The sequence below is a fragment of the Leuciscus leuciscus genome (genome assembly GCF_965113295.1).
Source record: "Leuciscus leuciscus genome assembly, chromosome: 3".
Lineage (NCBI taxonomy): Eukaryota > Metazoa > Chordata > Actinopteri > Cypriniformes > Leuciscidae > Leuciscus > Leuciscus leuciscus.
The window spans coordinates 48,916,780-48,934,349 of record NC_138727.1 but is presented as its reverse complement, the minus strand read 5'-3'; the positions used below and the strand labels follow the sequence as shown (position 1 = coordinate 48,934,349).

The 17,570-nt window shown below is 38.3% G+C and overlaps 1 protein-coding gene across 2 annotated transcripts; it reads right to left on the bottom strand.

Moving 5' to 3' along the window:
* Nucleotides 1–1,183: 1,183 nt before the first annotated feature.
* Nucleotides 1,184–14,495, bottom strand: LOC309494287 (somatostatin receptor type 5). Of its 2 annotated transcripts, none has more exons than XM_082163558.1 (3): nucleotides 14,247–14,495; nucleotides 10,892–12,020; nucleotides 1,184–6,295 (listed from the first exon to the last, which is right to left on the bottom strand). In XM_082163558.1, the coding sequence occupies exons 2-3, from the start codon at nucleotides 12,011–12,013 to the stop codon at nucleotides 6,212–6,214; spliced, it is 1,206 nt and encodes a 401-aa protein (XP_082019684.1). In that variant the 5' UTR covers nucleotides 12,014–12,020; nucleotides 14,247–14,495; the 3' UTR covers nucleotides 1,184–6,211. The 2 variants fall into 2 exon arrangements, with proteins under 2 accessions (XP_082019684.1, XP_082019683.1); XM_082163557.1 differs by having other exon boundaries at nucleotides 1,184–6,071.
* Nucleotides 14,496–17,570: the final 3,075 nt, after the last annotated feature.

Below are 17,570 nucleotides of genomic sequence, written 5' to 3'. Positions count from 1 at the left end.
GAGAAGGATTGAAAAAGATCTGCACGTCATTATTTACGTCCCAATAGGCAAGCATGTGGTGTATACACTGTAGTATATCTGTATCGCATCTCATCCGCGGTTAGAACTGCCAACTCACTATTGAGGGGCCTTTTACACAACGCCGTTTTCCATTAAAAACGTGGAACATGTGCTTTGGCCGTTCATTTACACGACAACGGCATTTTGGGTGCCAGAAAACACAAACTTTTGAAAACGGTTTCAAAGTGCAAGTTTTAAATAAAAAAAATCGATGGCCTACCGTTGTCATCCCCATGTAAACGGTGAGCATGCGTATAACATGTTCATTCTATAACTTAGGCGAGTAGTGTTTCTCTACAAATTGACATCGCCATCTACTGGCCTGGAATAATAATACAGCGGTTTTCTTGGATCCGTGTGAACGGAGATCAACTTTGACAACGTTCTCTTCTGTACGCGAAAAAAACATTTCTGTTTTTAGTAGCCTACATTGTCGTCGTGTAAACGTGCCCTTAGTTTCTCCAAATTAAAATTTGGCACGATGACAACACACTTGAGGGCCAATTAAGTTTTTACTCCTAATATAGCACTCGGCACCGCACATCCAAATGAACGATAACAAAGTAGCCTATCTGTAGTTTGAAAGGCCAGAGCAAACGGGAAGATTTTCTGTGCTCTTTTATAGACCTCATGTAGCCCCGCCCATTTATGTATTTAAGGTAAGATCTTGCGGATTTATGAAAGAATCTTCCCGGTCTACTCACATTTGTTAACTATACAATAAGTAAATCCACTTCACCAGATAATTACGCTTCGACAGCGATGCCATAGAAATACCAAGCTACCGCAGAAATGTAAGTTCAAACACAAAATTACTTCTATATCCTTTTTTTTTTTTTGCTTGCATAAGTGCACAAGCGCCGTGGCTCGTGTCTCACTCAAGATCCTTACATACTCAAAACATCCCTGTTAAAAAGATTAAGATTAATGCTGAAAATGCTCATTTTAATGTTTTACACTCATCTCATCTGCTGCTTCGTATAAATTTGCAATTAGCGCAAACAGCCGTTGCTCAGATATATTACATTTCGTGCAAATATTATTTTACTTCTATTACACTTTTATCACAGTGTAAACAGAATGCGTATTGTCTGATATTTATAAAGAATTTTGGCTACCACTATTAACACAGTATAACTTTTTATTATTGTAAATAGATGCTGCCCTTATTTAAATACTTAAAACATTTACATTATACAGTAAATACATATACACATAGTTACATAGATACATGGTATATTAAGATTACATACATTTTCAAGGCTTCAATGGTAAAATTGGATCAATAGTATGCTGAAATTTTGCTGTATTAGCCTTAAAAAAACAAAAAAACATCTACAGTTTTGTGAAATACCTCTAGAGATGGTGTCAATGGAAGAAAGCCAACAGACATTGAACTTTTTATAGTTTGTGAAACTTGAAGACTGTAAACACAAAAATACAATAGTTTATTCTATGACAGGGGCCTGCATTCATGGATTTTGCATTAGGCCCCATACAACACCTTCAAGATTGATTAGTCACATAGTGGTTCTAAAAGGTCACGTCAACTTATGAGCAAATATGGTCGATTTTAAATTGCGTACTTCGAGGAGGTCCTGCGTGAGCCAAGTAAATGTCATTGAGATGAATGGAAAATCTAACAGACTAACTCTCTCCAGATATTTAAGACCTTCTTGAAAGTAGCACCATATTTCTAGAGTAAAACATGACTTTTTAAAACAACATCCATGTTATTTTCTGCAAGATGAAAACATTATGTTTATTGGAGAGCAAAAATGCCTTTTGATAAGATACATGTGCACTGACAAACTCAATACATGTGCAACAGCAGAATATATAACTTCAGATTTTTAAAAGCTGACACAAAAAGAATGAAAGATACACTCAGAGTAGATGGCTTATGTATACTAATCATTTTTATTTAGACAAAAACATAGTATATGTACAACTTAAATAGGTTTCTCATTTATTGAGGTCTGATTGATTTCAGGTGTATGATTATAGTAATGGCATCAGCTGTTTGTTGTTCAAACACACTCAATCTCTGCAATATGCCATCAATATAGATTTCTGATATTGAGTAGTTTTTAACATTTTAGAGTGCAATATATGATTAGAAGGCTCTTTTTCAAGGAACTGTGCCATTTGTGTGCTGTGCTTGTCTCTGACTTACTTAAAGTCCCCCTGTGGTCAATCATTTTCCCCCTTAAAACTCATCTTTGATCACCATTTAACTGTTTTTTCCTTGGAAAAAAAAATGTATGTCTTAAAATAGCTTGAATGTAACTTTACACCGTTGCTTCATTTAGTATACGCGGTTCTATGAATATGCAAATGAGCCCCGCCTCCACTCACTCCAGCTCAGAGATCCACTCGTTGACGATCACTCGTTGATCTGATTGGTTACAAGGTAGTTTGTGACGTCAGAAACACCAGCGATTTCAAACCGTGTTTTTGAGACTGTCTTTGGTTCACTGCAGTTTTAAGGAGAAAATGCTCAGTAATGGTGTCGACTTATGAATTTACACATGATTTGTCTTAAAGCATATTAAAAACACCACATAGACATATAAACAACATTAAAAGCTTGATTTTCACCACAGGGGGACTTTAAAAATTTAAGTAAAATTGTTTTTATTTATCTGTCATGTTTCCTACTTAACTAAAGCATTTTAGGGGAGAAAAAACACATTTCTAAACTTTCCCACACAAATGTCACAGGTCTCTGATAAGGATCCAGAAACAAATTCATAATAAAAAGTGAGTCATCCTTAAAAAGTAATAATAATAACCACAACAACATTGCAAAGCATGGCATTTGCTCAGCATCTTCTTCAGCAGAGTGATTTGTTAATGCGTCATTCACAGTTTGACGGCGCTGACTCGTGTCTAAAACAGCTCCAACACGTCTCGAATCAAACAAGTCTTTGGGTTTAATAAAAGAAGCGGGTATTGATTGTAAAGCTTGCTGGCTGACATGAACAGGCTTAAAATATGCCTGCTGAACTATGAGTGTCATCAAAGTTTACATCAGAGGCACATTCAGCATTAACAAAGCACATTCTTTATAGCTTTTATGAACAGCTAAATATACATGCCGACACACGGAAACAAATAACAAACACGGCCGCCGTCACACAAGTAAGATCTCTGTAACTGAGGCTTTAAAGCCTTCAAAAATACATCAAACACCAATAGAAATGACTGCTTGAGAAATGCTATGATAATATTTGTTGGCGTGAAACTGGCAGTAACTTTACAATATCATTACATAGTGAAATTAAGTCATATGAATAATTATAAGCATTTAACAATGAAGCACATGAACAGAAATAATCCCCACCAGTAAAACGATGAGGGGAAGAAGCTGAACAACAAAGAAAGCAAACAACAGAATCACCAGCTTGTGTCTCAACGGGCTCCGCTGACACCCCGCGTTTTCCAGTGTGCGTCTCGATAGTTTGATCGGGGACAAGAAAAGGCACTTTGCTACATTTGGCAGAGAGTAGAGGACAGTTTAAATATGTCAATACGCATCAGGAAACGCCACCTTGACCCTTAAACTCGACAACCGTTGAACACCACACCCTAAAGTACTTCAAAATCCCAGATTCCCAAGCCTCTCGGACATGTGAACGCTCGAAACGTCCAGAAGCAATCTTTCACATCTCATTCTACCTGTCATAGCGAGTCCCCAGATGAGGGAAGGGAAGTTTCTACCCAGTGTGTCAGGGGTCACCAGCTGACTTACATCCATTCTCTTGATACGTCCAACTATTATGGTGTAGAGTTGCTGACCCCCGGAAGAAGAGGTGTAAAAAAACAACAGTTTGCCTTGCAGATGTTCAGTTTTCAACAAAGAACTCGACCTGCATGACCAAACTGCGTCAAAAAATCGTGCTCAGCAAAGCTAGCACTTGTTTGGCAGGTGTGCGATTATCAACAGAGAGGATCATTATGTGTTTTACACACACCTCTCTCTGAAAACCAATGTTTTTTTTTACCATCATTGATATAATGTGCCTGGGCCGTGTTTACAGCTGTAATTAAGATGCGTTTTGGTCGATCGGATCACAAGTAGACGAGGGAGACACATTCCCGTTCACACCTGGTGTTTTAATCCGTCTCTTTCGTCCACTTTCAACCACTTCTGTCCTGATTTCTTCGAGGGGAGGGTCTATGGGCGGGTAAATGTGTGTTTTTTCAGATCTTTCGATCTGATGGACGAAATAAGCTCACGCTATTAACATATGAACATGACCGGAGACAACGGAAAAACACACTGCTTTAGTTTCTGCTCTGACAGACGCAAGACCAGCCGAACACTGTGAGTGTGTGTTAGAAATCAGGAATGATGAGAGAACATTGTGCTTGATACGTTTTTCATCTTCAAACCAAACTTGAGTCTCCAGCCGATAGTTTAAACCCTGTCTGGCTAGAGCTCTTCCCATAATCTTCACACATTAGATCAGTAGACGGAGAGAAAACGGTCTTTTGTGGCTGTTTGAACACATTCGACCACATGAGCGTTTACACTACGAAAGCAATCCGGTCGAATGTGTTTCCAACTTCCTCTGGAAGTGGTGGAAAGTGGACGAGCTCAAAACATTTTAGACCCCGTTTACACCTTTAGCATCGTCCACTTGTGATCCCATCGACCCAAACGCATCATAATACCAGGTGTAAACAGGGCCTGAGATTCATTTTGGTCTGTTTAAAAGGGAATGTTTATCATTAACTGGGTGCCACCATGTTTGTGTGACATCATACATTTACCTAAATCAGAGAGTTTTAGATATCAGTACAAGTTTCCAAGTATTAAGTCAAACTTCTTGGAGATCTGTTGTCCTTTTCCAAGTTGAATGGTAGGCAATACATCAGTCTGTGTTTGTGAAGGATGCTGGGACACGCTGAGATTTTCGCAATCAGCTCTGGCAGGTAAATGTAATACTTTTCCTGTGTGTGTAGGTTTTATTTTCCTCTTCACATCAATCATTAATTTGATCGTAAAGGAGAAAGAGTATGAGGTGATTGCATGTTTGATGCTGGAAATTGATTGAAAGTTTTTGTTTTAGAGAGAGAGAGAGAGAGAGTGTGTGTGTGTGTGTGTGTGTGTGTGTGTGTGTGTGTGTGTGTGTGTGTGTGTGTGTGTGTGTGTGTGTGTGTGTGTGTGTGTGTGTGTGTGTGTGTGTGTGTGTGTGTGTGTGTGTGTGTGTGTGTGTGTGTGTGTGTGTGTGTGTGTGTGTGTGTGTGTGTGTGTGTGTGTGTGAGAAGCAACATTCATCATCTCTAAATCCCCTTCGCTTGCGTCTGAAATCTTCTCCTCTTCTAAATCCCTCCTCTGTTTTCTCATCTTTTTTAAATTGTGTTTAAAAGTGGGGCCCAAAAGTCTGAGACCATGGTGAAAATCTGGGATTCCACATGTAATTTAAACCAGAAAATAAACAGAACGTGTTTGGGTTTTGAAAAATGTTAAACAAAAACGCTATGGTGTACAATAAGAAACTATTTTAGACTCGGCGCCATTTATTACTAAGTCACTAATCAAATAAGCAAATTTTGTGATATTGAACATGTGACATTTCCTCTGAATTGCTTCCTCTTAAATCATGCATTGCTATGCTATTATATATTTGTGTTTAAAGGATTTGAAGATTTTCACTAGTGATCTCAGACTCAATTTGTGGTTTGTCATTTTACAGAGATTGCACTCATTTCTAACTGTTGAAATACTTCAAAGCTGATCAATTCAAAATAGAGTTTGTTGTTTTCAATGGTTTTTCTAGGCCATTCCCAGGTTTCCCATGGCCGTGAGGACCCTGGTGTTTTCCAGCACACACGGCACCCTCCACCCAAAACAAAGTATCCTGGCATTGTTCCTGGGGTCACAGGTCCCGACTGGAGCTGGGCGTGGAGGCGACGGGCACCGGGTGGAGACTGAGCTCTGCTGCGCGGGAATGTGGAGTCGCTGGGACGTTTGGGGGCGTGGCTTGAGGCTGAGGCCACACCTTCCACAACAACGCAGAAGAAGAGACAGGCGGACAGACAGACATATCGAAGGGATGGACAGAGAGACGATGGGACAATAGAGCACAGAAAAGGAGATAGCGATAAAGATGAAAACGACAGACAGAGAGAGAAACAGCATTTAGAGTGTGGTCTGGCCAATGATCTGGGGTCTTGCAGGCTGAGGGCTCTCAGATGCACTCAAGCAAGACTCTAACTGCAGATCCTGCAGAAACACAGAACAGGTCAGACAGTGGCACCTCTGCACTGTGTGTGTGAGTGTGTGTTTGTGCCTACTTAACTATATTTTGGGGACCAAAACCTGACAAAATCTCCAAAAACCTCCCTTTAAGGATGTCCTCATTTGTAAATCTGGTATATCTGGACCCTCAAAGTTTTGTGTGATGGGTAGGTTTAGGGGTCGGGATAGTGTGTGAGTGTGTGTGTGATGGGTAGGTTTAGGGGTCGGGTTAGTGTGTGATGGGTAGGTTTAGGGGTCGGGTTAGTGTGTGAGTGTGTGTGTGATGGGTAGGTTTAGGGGTCGGGTTAGTGTAAGGAGACAGAATATACAGTTTGTACAGTATAAAAACCATTACGTCTATGGAATGTCCCCAATTAGATAGCTAAGTAAACGTGTGTGTGTGTGTGTTTGTGTGTGGTTAATTATGTTAATTTGCACTTTCCCAGCTAACAAAAATATGTTCTGAGAATGCTTTGCTACCATTCCCATTAAGTTATGAAAGCGTTATTTCTGAATGTTCTCTGAAAGTTCAAACGTTCTTTTCTTGGTTATGCGAACATTCCATTTTTGTGGAAAAGTTACTTTTGAATGTTCTCTGAACATTCTGAAATAAGTAGTAACATATATATATATATATTAAATCGCTAAATGAACATCTATTTCACGAGAAAAACTACCATGAATGATGTATAAATAATGTTTTTGTGCTAATGTTTTGAGAACGTTATCAAAGACCAGATAACTATGAAAGAGCATTCTATTAATGTTACTGAAAGAATGTTTGCTCATAACCTTGACAGAACGTTCCCTGTTAGCTGGGTTAAAATTTTTATAAAAATGATAAAATAATGAAAATTCTGCCATTATTTATTTCAAAACATGCTTGAAGTTTCATCTGCATTTGTCCATTTGTGTTGCACAGAGAAAACAACAGCATGTGTCTGTTTTGAAACAGCATCATGGTGAGTAGATAATGGCAGAAATACATTTTCTTTAAATTGCACAACATTCAGCCCTTCGCTTTCCCCAACATATACATTTTTGCCCTTTTTTCTTTCTTCCTGTTTCTCATTCTGTAGAATAACATGTTCTTACTGCTGCACAATGTGGTTTTAATTCAGCTTTGGTCTGAGATTCCCTGCTGGTACTCCATAAAACTGTGAGAGCGAGAGAGAGAGAAATAACCCTTTTCCAGCAGAATGATGGGATCTGTGAACCGCAATTAGAGCCGGCCTGCTTTACCGCTGACAAAATATTAAATCTATATCAAATAAAAATCATATTATATAATTAAATAAACATATATTTATTCGATATATTAAAGGTATAGCGGAGGATGTTTTACTTCCTGGTGGGTAACCTATACTATTGGTCCTCCTAATTGTCAATCATTCTGGTGAATCAATCAAACTTTTCAAAAAGTGGAGAGGGCGGGTCTTATCTAAAATTTGGAAAGATCCTCCGCTATACCTTTAAATATGTTCAAATAAAATAATTGTATTTCACACAGAGTAGCTGTGTAGCTTGACGGAAATAGGCACAATGTATCTGTAACATTACACTTCCGGTGTTTACAGCTTTGTTTTTTTTATAACGGGAGCGATGCACTTTTTGTTTTGTGCCAGAGCCATTTGTTGTTCTGAAAACTTCAGTGGCGATGATTGATTCCTGGTTCGAGACCAGCAGGTTTAAGGGTCCATTGTCGAGCCAATTTTTCTGCCGTGTAAACATGGAGAATGAGCCAAATTGGTTTCCGTCTCCAACAGTGGTGGAAAAGGGCTAAAAGAGAGAGCAAGTGAATGTGTGTCTGGTGTCTCCACCAATCGGATTCAGTGTCCGTCAAAGCAGGGAAAGCCACAGAGAGACATTAGCGCTGATATTAGCTCTGCGGATGCAGTAATGGCTTAAAGAGACCGGCTTTTTCTCATTGATCCCAGATCTGATGCCAGACAATCTTCAGTCACACAGATCTGATTCAGTCTCTCGAGCCGGACTGCTTTGATTTCCCCCAATGAATTAACCATGGGATCGTCTGATCTCACTCTCGTTATACATTCACATTTCTACACACACATACTTGTATTCCCTCATGGTCCTCTTGGTCAAGCTGAACTATCACACAGATTTCATCATCTCTTCTAGTAGGGCTGAGCAATATGATAACATATACCTGGAAAAAGTGCGTATGTTGCTTATTTTAAAAACAACTTCAAGTGTGGTTAATCCAATCACAAATTAAATTAATAAACTTTTTTTTTTATTTTTTTTTTACATATATCGTAAAATGTTTGAAGAATTATCTCTTGGAAATTACTTTTAATTGATAGATAAATAATTACATTTAATGATTTTAATTAAGTATCAAAAAAAAGTGTGCGTAAAAATTTCAAATAACAATGTGGTAACCCGGTTGTTTAACCATTTTATTTGTTGAATTTCCAACAAAAATAACTACTGGTCAGAAATTTGTCCTGTTTATTTTATATTATTTAGAATAGTTCTAAAGGCATAGAAACTATAAAATAACACCTATATTGTAGTAGTATGTAGTGTCAAACTATTTTTATTGGTAGTGTTTTTGTTATTTCTACCATTACTATGATACGAAAAGAAACATTGACGTAAGATTTTGGTCAGCCCTTTCTTTCTTTTTCTTTCACACACAGATGCTAATATACACGGACATTGGGAATGTTTATTGGGAACATACGAGTAGTGTTCTCCCTAAGGGCACTAAGGGGGTTATGACTGATAGACAGGAAGACGCACACACACACACACACACACACGCACTAACAATCTCTCTCTCTCTATGTCTCTCACTCCATTTACTGCCCACTAAATCAATTTCACTGAGATTGTCTCTTTGGGGAGTGAGGAAGGAGCAACATGTTGGCAGCTGTATCGAATGTGAAATTCTCAACATGTTTGTAATCTACAGAGAATTCACAAACACAGCAGCGAAGGGCCAAAAAAACCCTTGCTCTAACTGTACTGCTGTTATTCTTCTAGAAAACAGGACTAGTTCACCAAAAAGTAACAATTCTGTCATCATTTACTCCCAACCCTCATGCTGTTAAACAATCCAATCTAGATCTAGAGCGATCCTAATTCTATCATATGACTTAAATGCTATATTAGTATGTCCTCTGAATGGGTTTTGAGAGAAGGTTTTCTGCTAAAAATCTCACTTGTTCCACCGAAGAAAAACAGTCCTACAGGTTTAAAATTACATAAAGGCGAGTAAATTATGACAGGATTTAAATTTTTGGGTGAACTATGCCTTAACCAACTCAAGATAACGTTTGGTAACACTTTACAATAAGGTCCCATTAGTTAATATGCATTTACTAACAATGAGCAGTGCATTTGTTACAGTATTCATTCATCTTTGTTAATGTTCATTAATAAAAACACAACTGTTCACTGTTAGTTCATGTTAGCTTAAGTCCATTAAATATTATTAAAGAGGTTTCTTTTAATCTTTGATCAAAGTGACGCCTTGCAGCGACTTCTCTGATGATGTGTTTACTGGTGCGAATAGCAAACCACAACCATCCAATCAATTTCTCAGGGACAAAATAAAGTGCACTCAGATATGTCACAAGAGGGAAGAAAAGACTATCGCAGCTTACGTTTCATGCTGACTTTAACCAACGTAAAAAATGTGAATCTTATTGAAAAGTGTTACCAGACTTTCATGATTTAAAACAAGCAGCACATAAGACAAATGCAAACAACAGAATGTCTAAGACTGAAGATATCATTGTTCTAGCAATATAATCAGGGCTTGACATTAACTGTTTTTTCAAAGTTACTAGCCACACAGCATTTTCACCGGCCCCAATTTTGACATCAATACCATTGGGAAAAACTGCCATATAGATATTTTTAATACTATCTCATAATTTGGCAGCAGGTTTATTAGGCTGCTGTCACTTTAAGACCTGATCCATTATACAGTTATCTTTCTCATCTGTTTACATTCTCTTAAAACAAAACTGATTGTGTTTACGTGAATACTCGCCAAGACCGACATTTTGACATTATTTTGTGTGTATCTGAATGTTTAAGGACAATAAGCAGCAAAAAAAGGACCTCAATTTAGTACTACAAAGCGACTTTGTTATACTTGGGTGTGAGCACAAAATCTGCGGGAATTTCCTGCGTAAAATTATGCATAATACGCGCAATCCGATGCCGAAATTCAAACCCTGTTACGGCAACATTCATCCGCAGCAAATCAAACGAGCGAGTGAGAGATGATGAGAGAGTGAGAAAGCGCAGCTGGTATCCTGTATCTAATCTGCTGAAAATGAGTATTAGAAGCGTTTCATATATTCCAGTATTGATATGTATCGAAAAATCTATATTTTTGACAACACTACATTGCACTTAGTTTATTATTTCAGATCCCTTTTTAAAAGACTACAATTGAAAAATGTAATAAAAATGAATCCCGCTAAAGTGGCTAGTAGGAGTGACTGCATTACACGCCACTAGTGTTAATGTCAAGCTCTGAATTTAAACGTTCAACAAATTCATTTAACAATGTGTGATGTGCTTTCAGAGTGACTGTACCTGGCTGCCCTGTACGTGTCCATTAAAGTCATTGTTCCGAGGTGTCAGGAAGGAGTCGTGGGTCGTCGTTTTCTCTGTTCGCGGCAAACTGGGATCGCCATCCTCCACGCCATTCGCCTTGCGCACGCACAGGACCTTCCGGAAGCTCTGCTTGAAGTTGTCGGACAGGAACCCATAGAGCAGCGGATTGGCACAGCTGTTGGCGTACGACAGGATGACGGCGAAGAAGTACACCCCTACCACCACGCTGTTCTCCGGGAGTATGAACACCAGGTTTACCATGTTAATGATGTAGAACGGCAGCCAGCAGAGGACGAACACCACCACGATTATCACCACCATGCGGGTCACCTTCCGCTCGGAGCGCCTGCGCTTGGTAAATCCCGCTCGCGCACCGGACGACTTCACCTTGACTACGATGAGAAGGTAACACATGCAGATGACCAGCAGGGGGCCGAAGAATCCGAGCGTTGCCGTGTAGAGTATGAACGCCGTCGACCAAACGTCTCGTGGCTCCGGCCAACTCATGTTGCATGAGTGAAACATGTCCTGAACGTCAGAGAATATCACCACGGGAAGAACAACGACGAACGAAAATGCCCACACTGCCGCGCTAACTGCTTTAGCTACTCGTGGCCGGCGCCACCTAGTGGAGCGGATAGGGTGCACGACTGCTAAATAGCGATCGATGCTCATCACTGTCAAACAGAAGATGCTCGTGAATTGATTTAGCGAGTCTGCCGTCATTACAACGCGACACAGGAATGAGCCGAACGGCCAGTAGGAGAGTACGTTTTGCGTCGTAAGGAAAGGGAGGCCCAAAATATACAGCTCATCGGCCACGGCAAGGTTTAAAATGTAGATGTTCGTAACCGTTTTCATCTTTGCGTAGCGCAAAACCACGTAGATAGCCAGAGTGTTACCGGTAAGTCCAACGATAAACACGGTGAATGATATGACCGCAGTAACCATCGTGCTGCTCCCCTGGAAAGGCATGCTTTGATCTGACACATTCCCGGTGTAATTCCCAACTGGAGTTCCTGAAAATCCCAGTCCAGTGGAAGAGGAGTTATAATCCCCTGGGATGAACCCCGTCCACCCGGATTGGTTAAATGACCCCATTCTGGATCTGGAATGGACAGAGAGATACAAAAGGGTCAAAAACAAGAAGTCTAAAGGTGGGAAAGGGAAGAGTGACTGGATGGAAATGGAAGAGAGTATAATGAAGCTCAGTGGCAGGGTACATAGTTTCTCTTTATGTTTGTATGTGTTTGTCAGAGGGACAGAATAAGGCTTATGTAAATTTAATGTGCTTGATTTACAGTGAGAGATCAGAGAGACTGAATCAGTGCAGATGATCACACCTCAGCTATAAAGATCAGAGCCAAAACTGCAAACCCACACAAGGAGACTGAAGTGACACAACGCATGCATGCATCTCTCTCTCTTTCTCTGTCGCTCCCTGTCTCCTGTTTTCTTTCTCTCCTAAGAGCTGCATACAGGCATTGCACATTTTAGTCACACCACCACTGAGATTCATTTAAAAAAAAAATATATATATATATATATATATATATATGTATATAAAAGCCTCCCTATTTCAAACACATCTGATTAAAATCAACAGCTCATTATTAGAAACTCCAAGACCTGAAATGGATGTTAAAAAAAAAGAGACATCCAAAATGCTTGGGGACTATAGGGTTTATAATCACTTGATATCTAGTGGACCGAATAAGCTTTTTCAAGCTATTGTACAAAGTCAAAACACAGTTAACTGTTGTTTTTTTGCAGCAGCAATTGCAATGAAAAATGCATTTTTTATCAATGCATTCATTGATTCTGGTATTTCTACTAGTCCAGAGATCAATATTTTCACAGTCCTTTTTCTCTGGATTTGAGCACAGATAAGTCAAAACTGTCTGTCGCAGCACAGATCATAGCCTAAGAGACTTGATTTGGTTTCAGTCAACCTAAAACGATTTTATATTCCTTCCACTATGTATCAAATCTCTGTTGCTGTGGGGTTTTTAGTCAACAGTCCATTTACACAAATTAGCAGAGTTTTTTTTAAATAGTTGAAAACTAATTTAACTAAATTAGTATATAATTATATTATAATTAACCATATTTGTAAATCATTCAAACAATATAATAATTGTCAACACAATAAACCCACAATGACATGCATTCAGACAAGAGTCAGCTGTTTGTTGAAAGTAGAAAGTTTGAACTATGTTCTTTTCGGGACAAGGGGCAAGGTTGGGGCAACTTGTCACACACTGTAAATAGACTTACTTAAAAAAAAAGCATGCAAACGGATTGCCTTAAAAATATATAATAATATAAATGAAGTTCCAAGTGCTCAACCAAATGGAACACTGATCACCATAATGGTGAACACCAACATCAATTCATGAAGTCAGCTTATGTGAGTTGTATTGACAATTCAACATTATCTTTAGTTGCATTCACTCATTTCCCAAAGTCATCATGACTTTGGGAAATGAGTGAACGCAACTAAAGATAATTGCAGAAGTGGAGGAAATGAGTGAAAAGTCTATTAAGAATTGCCCCGCCTCGAAAACACATTTTTGTTGTTGTTGACAAAATAGCACTCAAACCAATCAATTAATCTGAGCTTGGGTTTTCTGAGTAAACAAGGCATAGTGAATAGAGATTTTTACAATTAAATTAAGACAATAAGTAAAGTTAACTAAAAAGTGTTAGTTAGAACAACTGTTCGATTTTACAGTGCACGTCTTAAATGCATTTATACAATTCATGTATTTTATTTTGAATAATACACATCATTTATGTGTATTTTTTGTTGTAGACTTTCCCTGGACCTCAACTCACAACATTTGCCCGCAGAACAAACGAGGAAAAAACGCACTTATCTTTTATGGTCTTATCACTTATTATGAGACTGCGGGGTCTCAACTGGATCTACAAAACATTTTCTTTCAAACTATCTGCTTCCACCTTGATACAAACTCAAGACAATGAGAAGAACGGCGGCGTGCCGGTTTTTCTTGCGTGGTTGCATTCCTCAGAGACATTATTTATGATTATTGTTTAAAAATAACACTTTGCAAACTCCGTGGAAACAAAAAAAAATCATATTTCAGGCAATGATATTCGGCTGTGGTGAGGTTAAAACAGAACATTATTGGTCAATTCTAAAGAAATTTAGAAGCACTGCCCTCAAAGTGTGAACGAACACAGTCCTGCAGTAAGTTAAGAATATTCTTGCAATTATTACTACAAGATTCCCAAACTTGAATGGTTTTCTTTACTAAAATGAACTTAAATCAAAACCTCACCATAAACAAAAATGTTCCTCTGGGCTTACCTGAGTAGCCTATGTATCAGTAAAACGCAGGGAGGCGTGAAACATCCCACGAAGGAGACGAGAAGAGTAGGTAAAAATAACAAAAACTGATAAACATTGTTGAATCTGTCAGCGACAGTCTCTGTTAAATTAGCCAAAGGACAAGCTCTTGCGTGCGCGCTCTCGCTCCACACCAGTGCTGAGCCTCGCGACAGGTGATGGCATCTGGTGCCCGACTCACTCTGAGATAGAACTAAACCGAGAGAGAGAGAGAGAGAGAGAGAGAGAGAGAGAGAGAGAGAGAGAATGCGCGCGATCGCAGTTTAGTCGCAATCCTGCAGTCAAGCCGTGCGCGCGCTCCAGTCACAACGGATTAATATCCCACACAGAAATAATTCTTTAAACCACAACATGATAACATACACAACCTTTGCCCATATGATCATTTAAGGAAATAATAACACATTGATATTTATATTATCTGTGAAAACTTGTAAGCTGTAAACACAAAATTACAGTTCTTGCGTTCAAAACCTGATGTTTTTGGTCAAGCTTTTTGGTATTCATGGAAATTAATTACATTGTCTTTCCAAATGTTCATTACTACACTGCAAAAAAATTATATGGTCAATAAGTTTTGACAACATATGTTTTTACATTGCTTTATCTAATCATAATAAGGAATTTTCAACTTAAAGATTCAAATAATTTTGTAGGTCCGTTTAATGTCATTTAAGTTGAAATTACTTTTATAGCCAAGTTGATTGTACTTAAAAATTTAAGGCAGCAACTTTTTTTTTTTAACAGTGTATAATGGTTTCAAACTTTTACTTTTGAGTTTGTAGCCTACGTAGTTCTCAGTGTTCATTACAAAGAGTGTCAAAATGCAGGAAATCTTTTTTTTAAAAGTTGCGAAAGATAATTCTTATTTTTCATTTTTTACCTTTTCTTGACAGGTTTTGTTATATTCACCCCTTTGTGCATCTCTCAGAAGTGCCAACAATGTGGCACATCCAATATAAACTAGCTTTATCTGTTAAAAATAAATTCATTCACTTCTCAGCGGGAAACAGAGGGTGAGTTTCAATCAGTTTCAATCAGCAATTTCAGTAATCAGGGAGTCGGCCATTTTCACCCAAAAATGAAAATTATCCCATAATTTACATCCCCCCTCCAGCCATCCTAGGTGATTATGACCTTTTTATTTCAGCCAAACACAATCAGAGTTATTCAATACAATATCCTGGCTCTTTCAGCTTTGTAATGGCAGCGAATAGTGTACGAGTTTTTAAAGCTCCATAAAGTGCATCCATCCATGACAAAAGTAATCCATACGGCTCCAGGCGGTTAATAAAGGCCTTCTGGAGCAAAGTAAAGCGTTTTTGTAATAAAAATATCCATATTCATAACTTTATGAACTATGATCACTGGGATCCAGAAATGGCTCACTGTCCTTACCAGTGCCTGAATTCATGCACACACTATACACTGATTCATGAGTGTATGAGATTTAAAAATCTTGCTTTCCCCTGTTGCATCCTAGCATATCAAATAGTTTTAGAGGTTTACTTTTCAGAGAAACTTAAATAAGCCAAATTAAATTGAATAATAATTTATTTTTTATTTTTTATTTAATATACTATGTCTTATATTCATTGGCAAAACAACTGGTACTTGAAATCACACAGTTCCTTTAAGCAGTTTCAGTCACTGTCTCTAATCATCAGGCAGACTTAGAACTTTATAAGAAAAAAAAGTCTTACCTGCAATGATTGAGATAAATGCCTGGATATGCGATCCTGTTTGTGACGCCCAATATTAAATGATGAGATTTGAGTCTTCAATGAGCTGATTCAGCAAACAGATACGACAAAAGAGCTTTGAGGTGTGTGTATAGAGTCAAGGTACACAGAACACACTGTTCCAGGTGTTAATCGGACGGAAACAGATCCTGTCTTTCATCACGACATCACTGGGGAAAATTAATTTTTTAAATACCCGGCATAAAATATTCCTACTTCCTGACAGATATTACAGAAATAAAAGCTTTTTGAATGAAATGTCTCTGCGATGGCCATGGACTGTAATCAGAAATGCCCATCAGTCATTTTGTGCAATGGGGTTTGTTGACGTTTTTGGAGGTCTTGCAAGGTTTTGCAAAGAATATCCATACTTCCCTTCCACATAAGGTAAGTCAAACGAGTCAGTCAAATCTCTGAATATGTAGTTTTCATGAAACAGTGACAATGCTGAGATTCGTGAAGTGTGCAAGTTGTTCTTTATTTTACGGTATGTGCACTTGCATTTACTTGCCTAAGAAAGGACTGGGTAATATAATGTAACTACTTGGGTTAAGGTTTGGTTTAGGGGTAGGTTCAGGGTTAATACCTATTACCCATGTAAATGCTATTACTGTAATACGTACATATGTACATGAGGAACAGGACTGTAAAATAAAGTGTTACTTGTGTGCAACCTTGACTGAGTAAAATATTTTCTCTTTTGTTGTTAGTGCATCAAAGGACAATGACAAGATGGCGTACAGTATGTTCAGGGATGTATTTATGTTTGTCCTTACAGTATGTATATACATAATTATGGCCACAGCTTTTGTGTGACTGTACGCTGGGGAGGGGGGTGATATTATTTCTTGTTTTTCTGTCAGAAAACAAGATATAATATCTTGTGCCCTTTTACTTATCAAGACATCTTGATGTAAGAATTATTATTTATTTATTTATTTATTTTTGACTGGGAACAAAATTGCAGTGGACAAAAATACTAAGACAGCATTTATTTAAATTTTTTTGCAGTGCAGCGCATAATGGACACACTCATATTCGCACAAAATATCACAATGATTATATAAATATCTTATTTTGATATAACTCTTACAACGCTTTCAAGTGTTGGTGGATAGAAATATTGAATTAGCTGTTTTTTATGCTCAGTCAACACACACTCCATGCAGAGACAGTAGGGGTTTTGGCAGCTGCGAGAATCCCAAAGATCCAGAAAACACACACACACCGAGGATCAATTGAAGACAAGTCCATTCATGCATGAGGCAGCGCTGAACTTGACAAGCACACAGTGGGATAATTACAGATATTGATTAACTAGAATCCACATGTGTTCCTGCAAACCTCCAGATTATCTCTGATTCATCACCGTGTTTCCTAGACAAGCAGCGTTCAATAAGCACACATTACAGGGTATTTTTAGGCTAAACATTTCCAAACTAATTTCACACTGAATAATACAAAAGGCATAACTGTGCAAAATAGAAATTATGACGAATCCATCCTCTCAGTATTTAGATACTGCTGACTAATATAAGAGTTT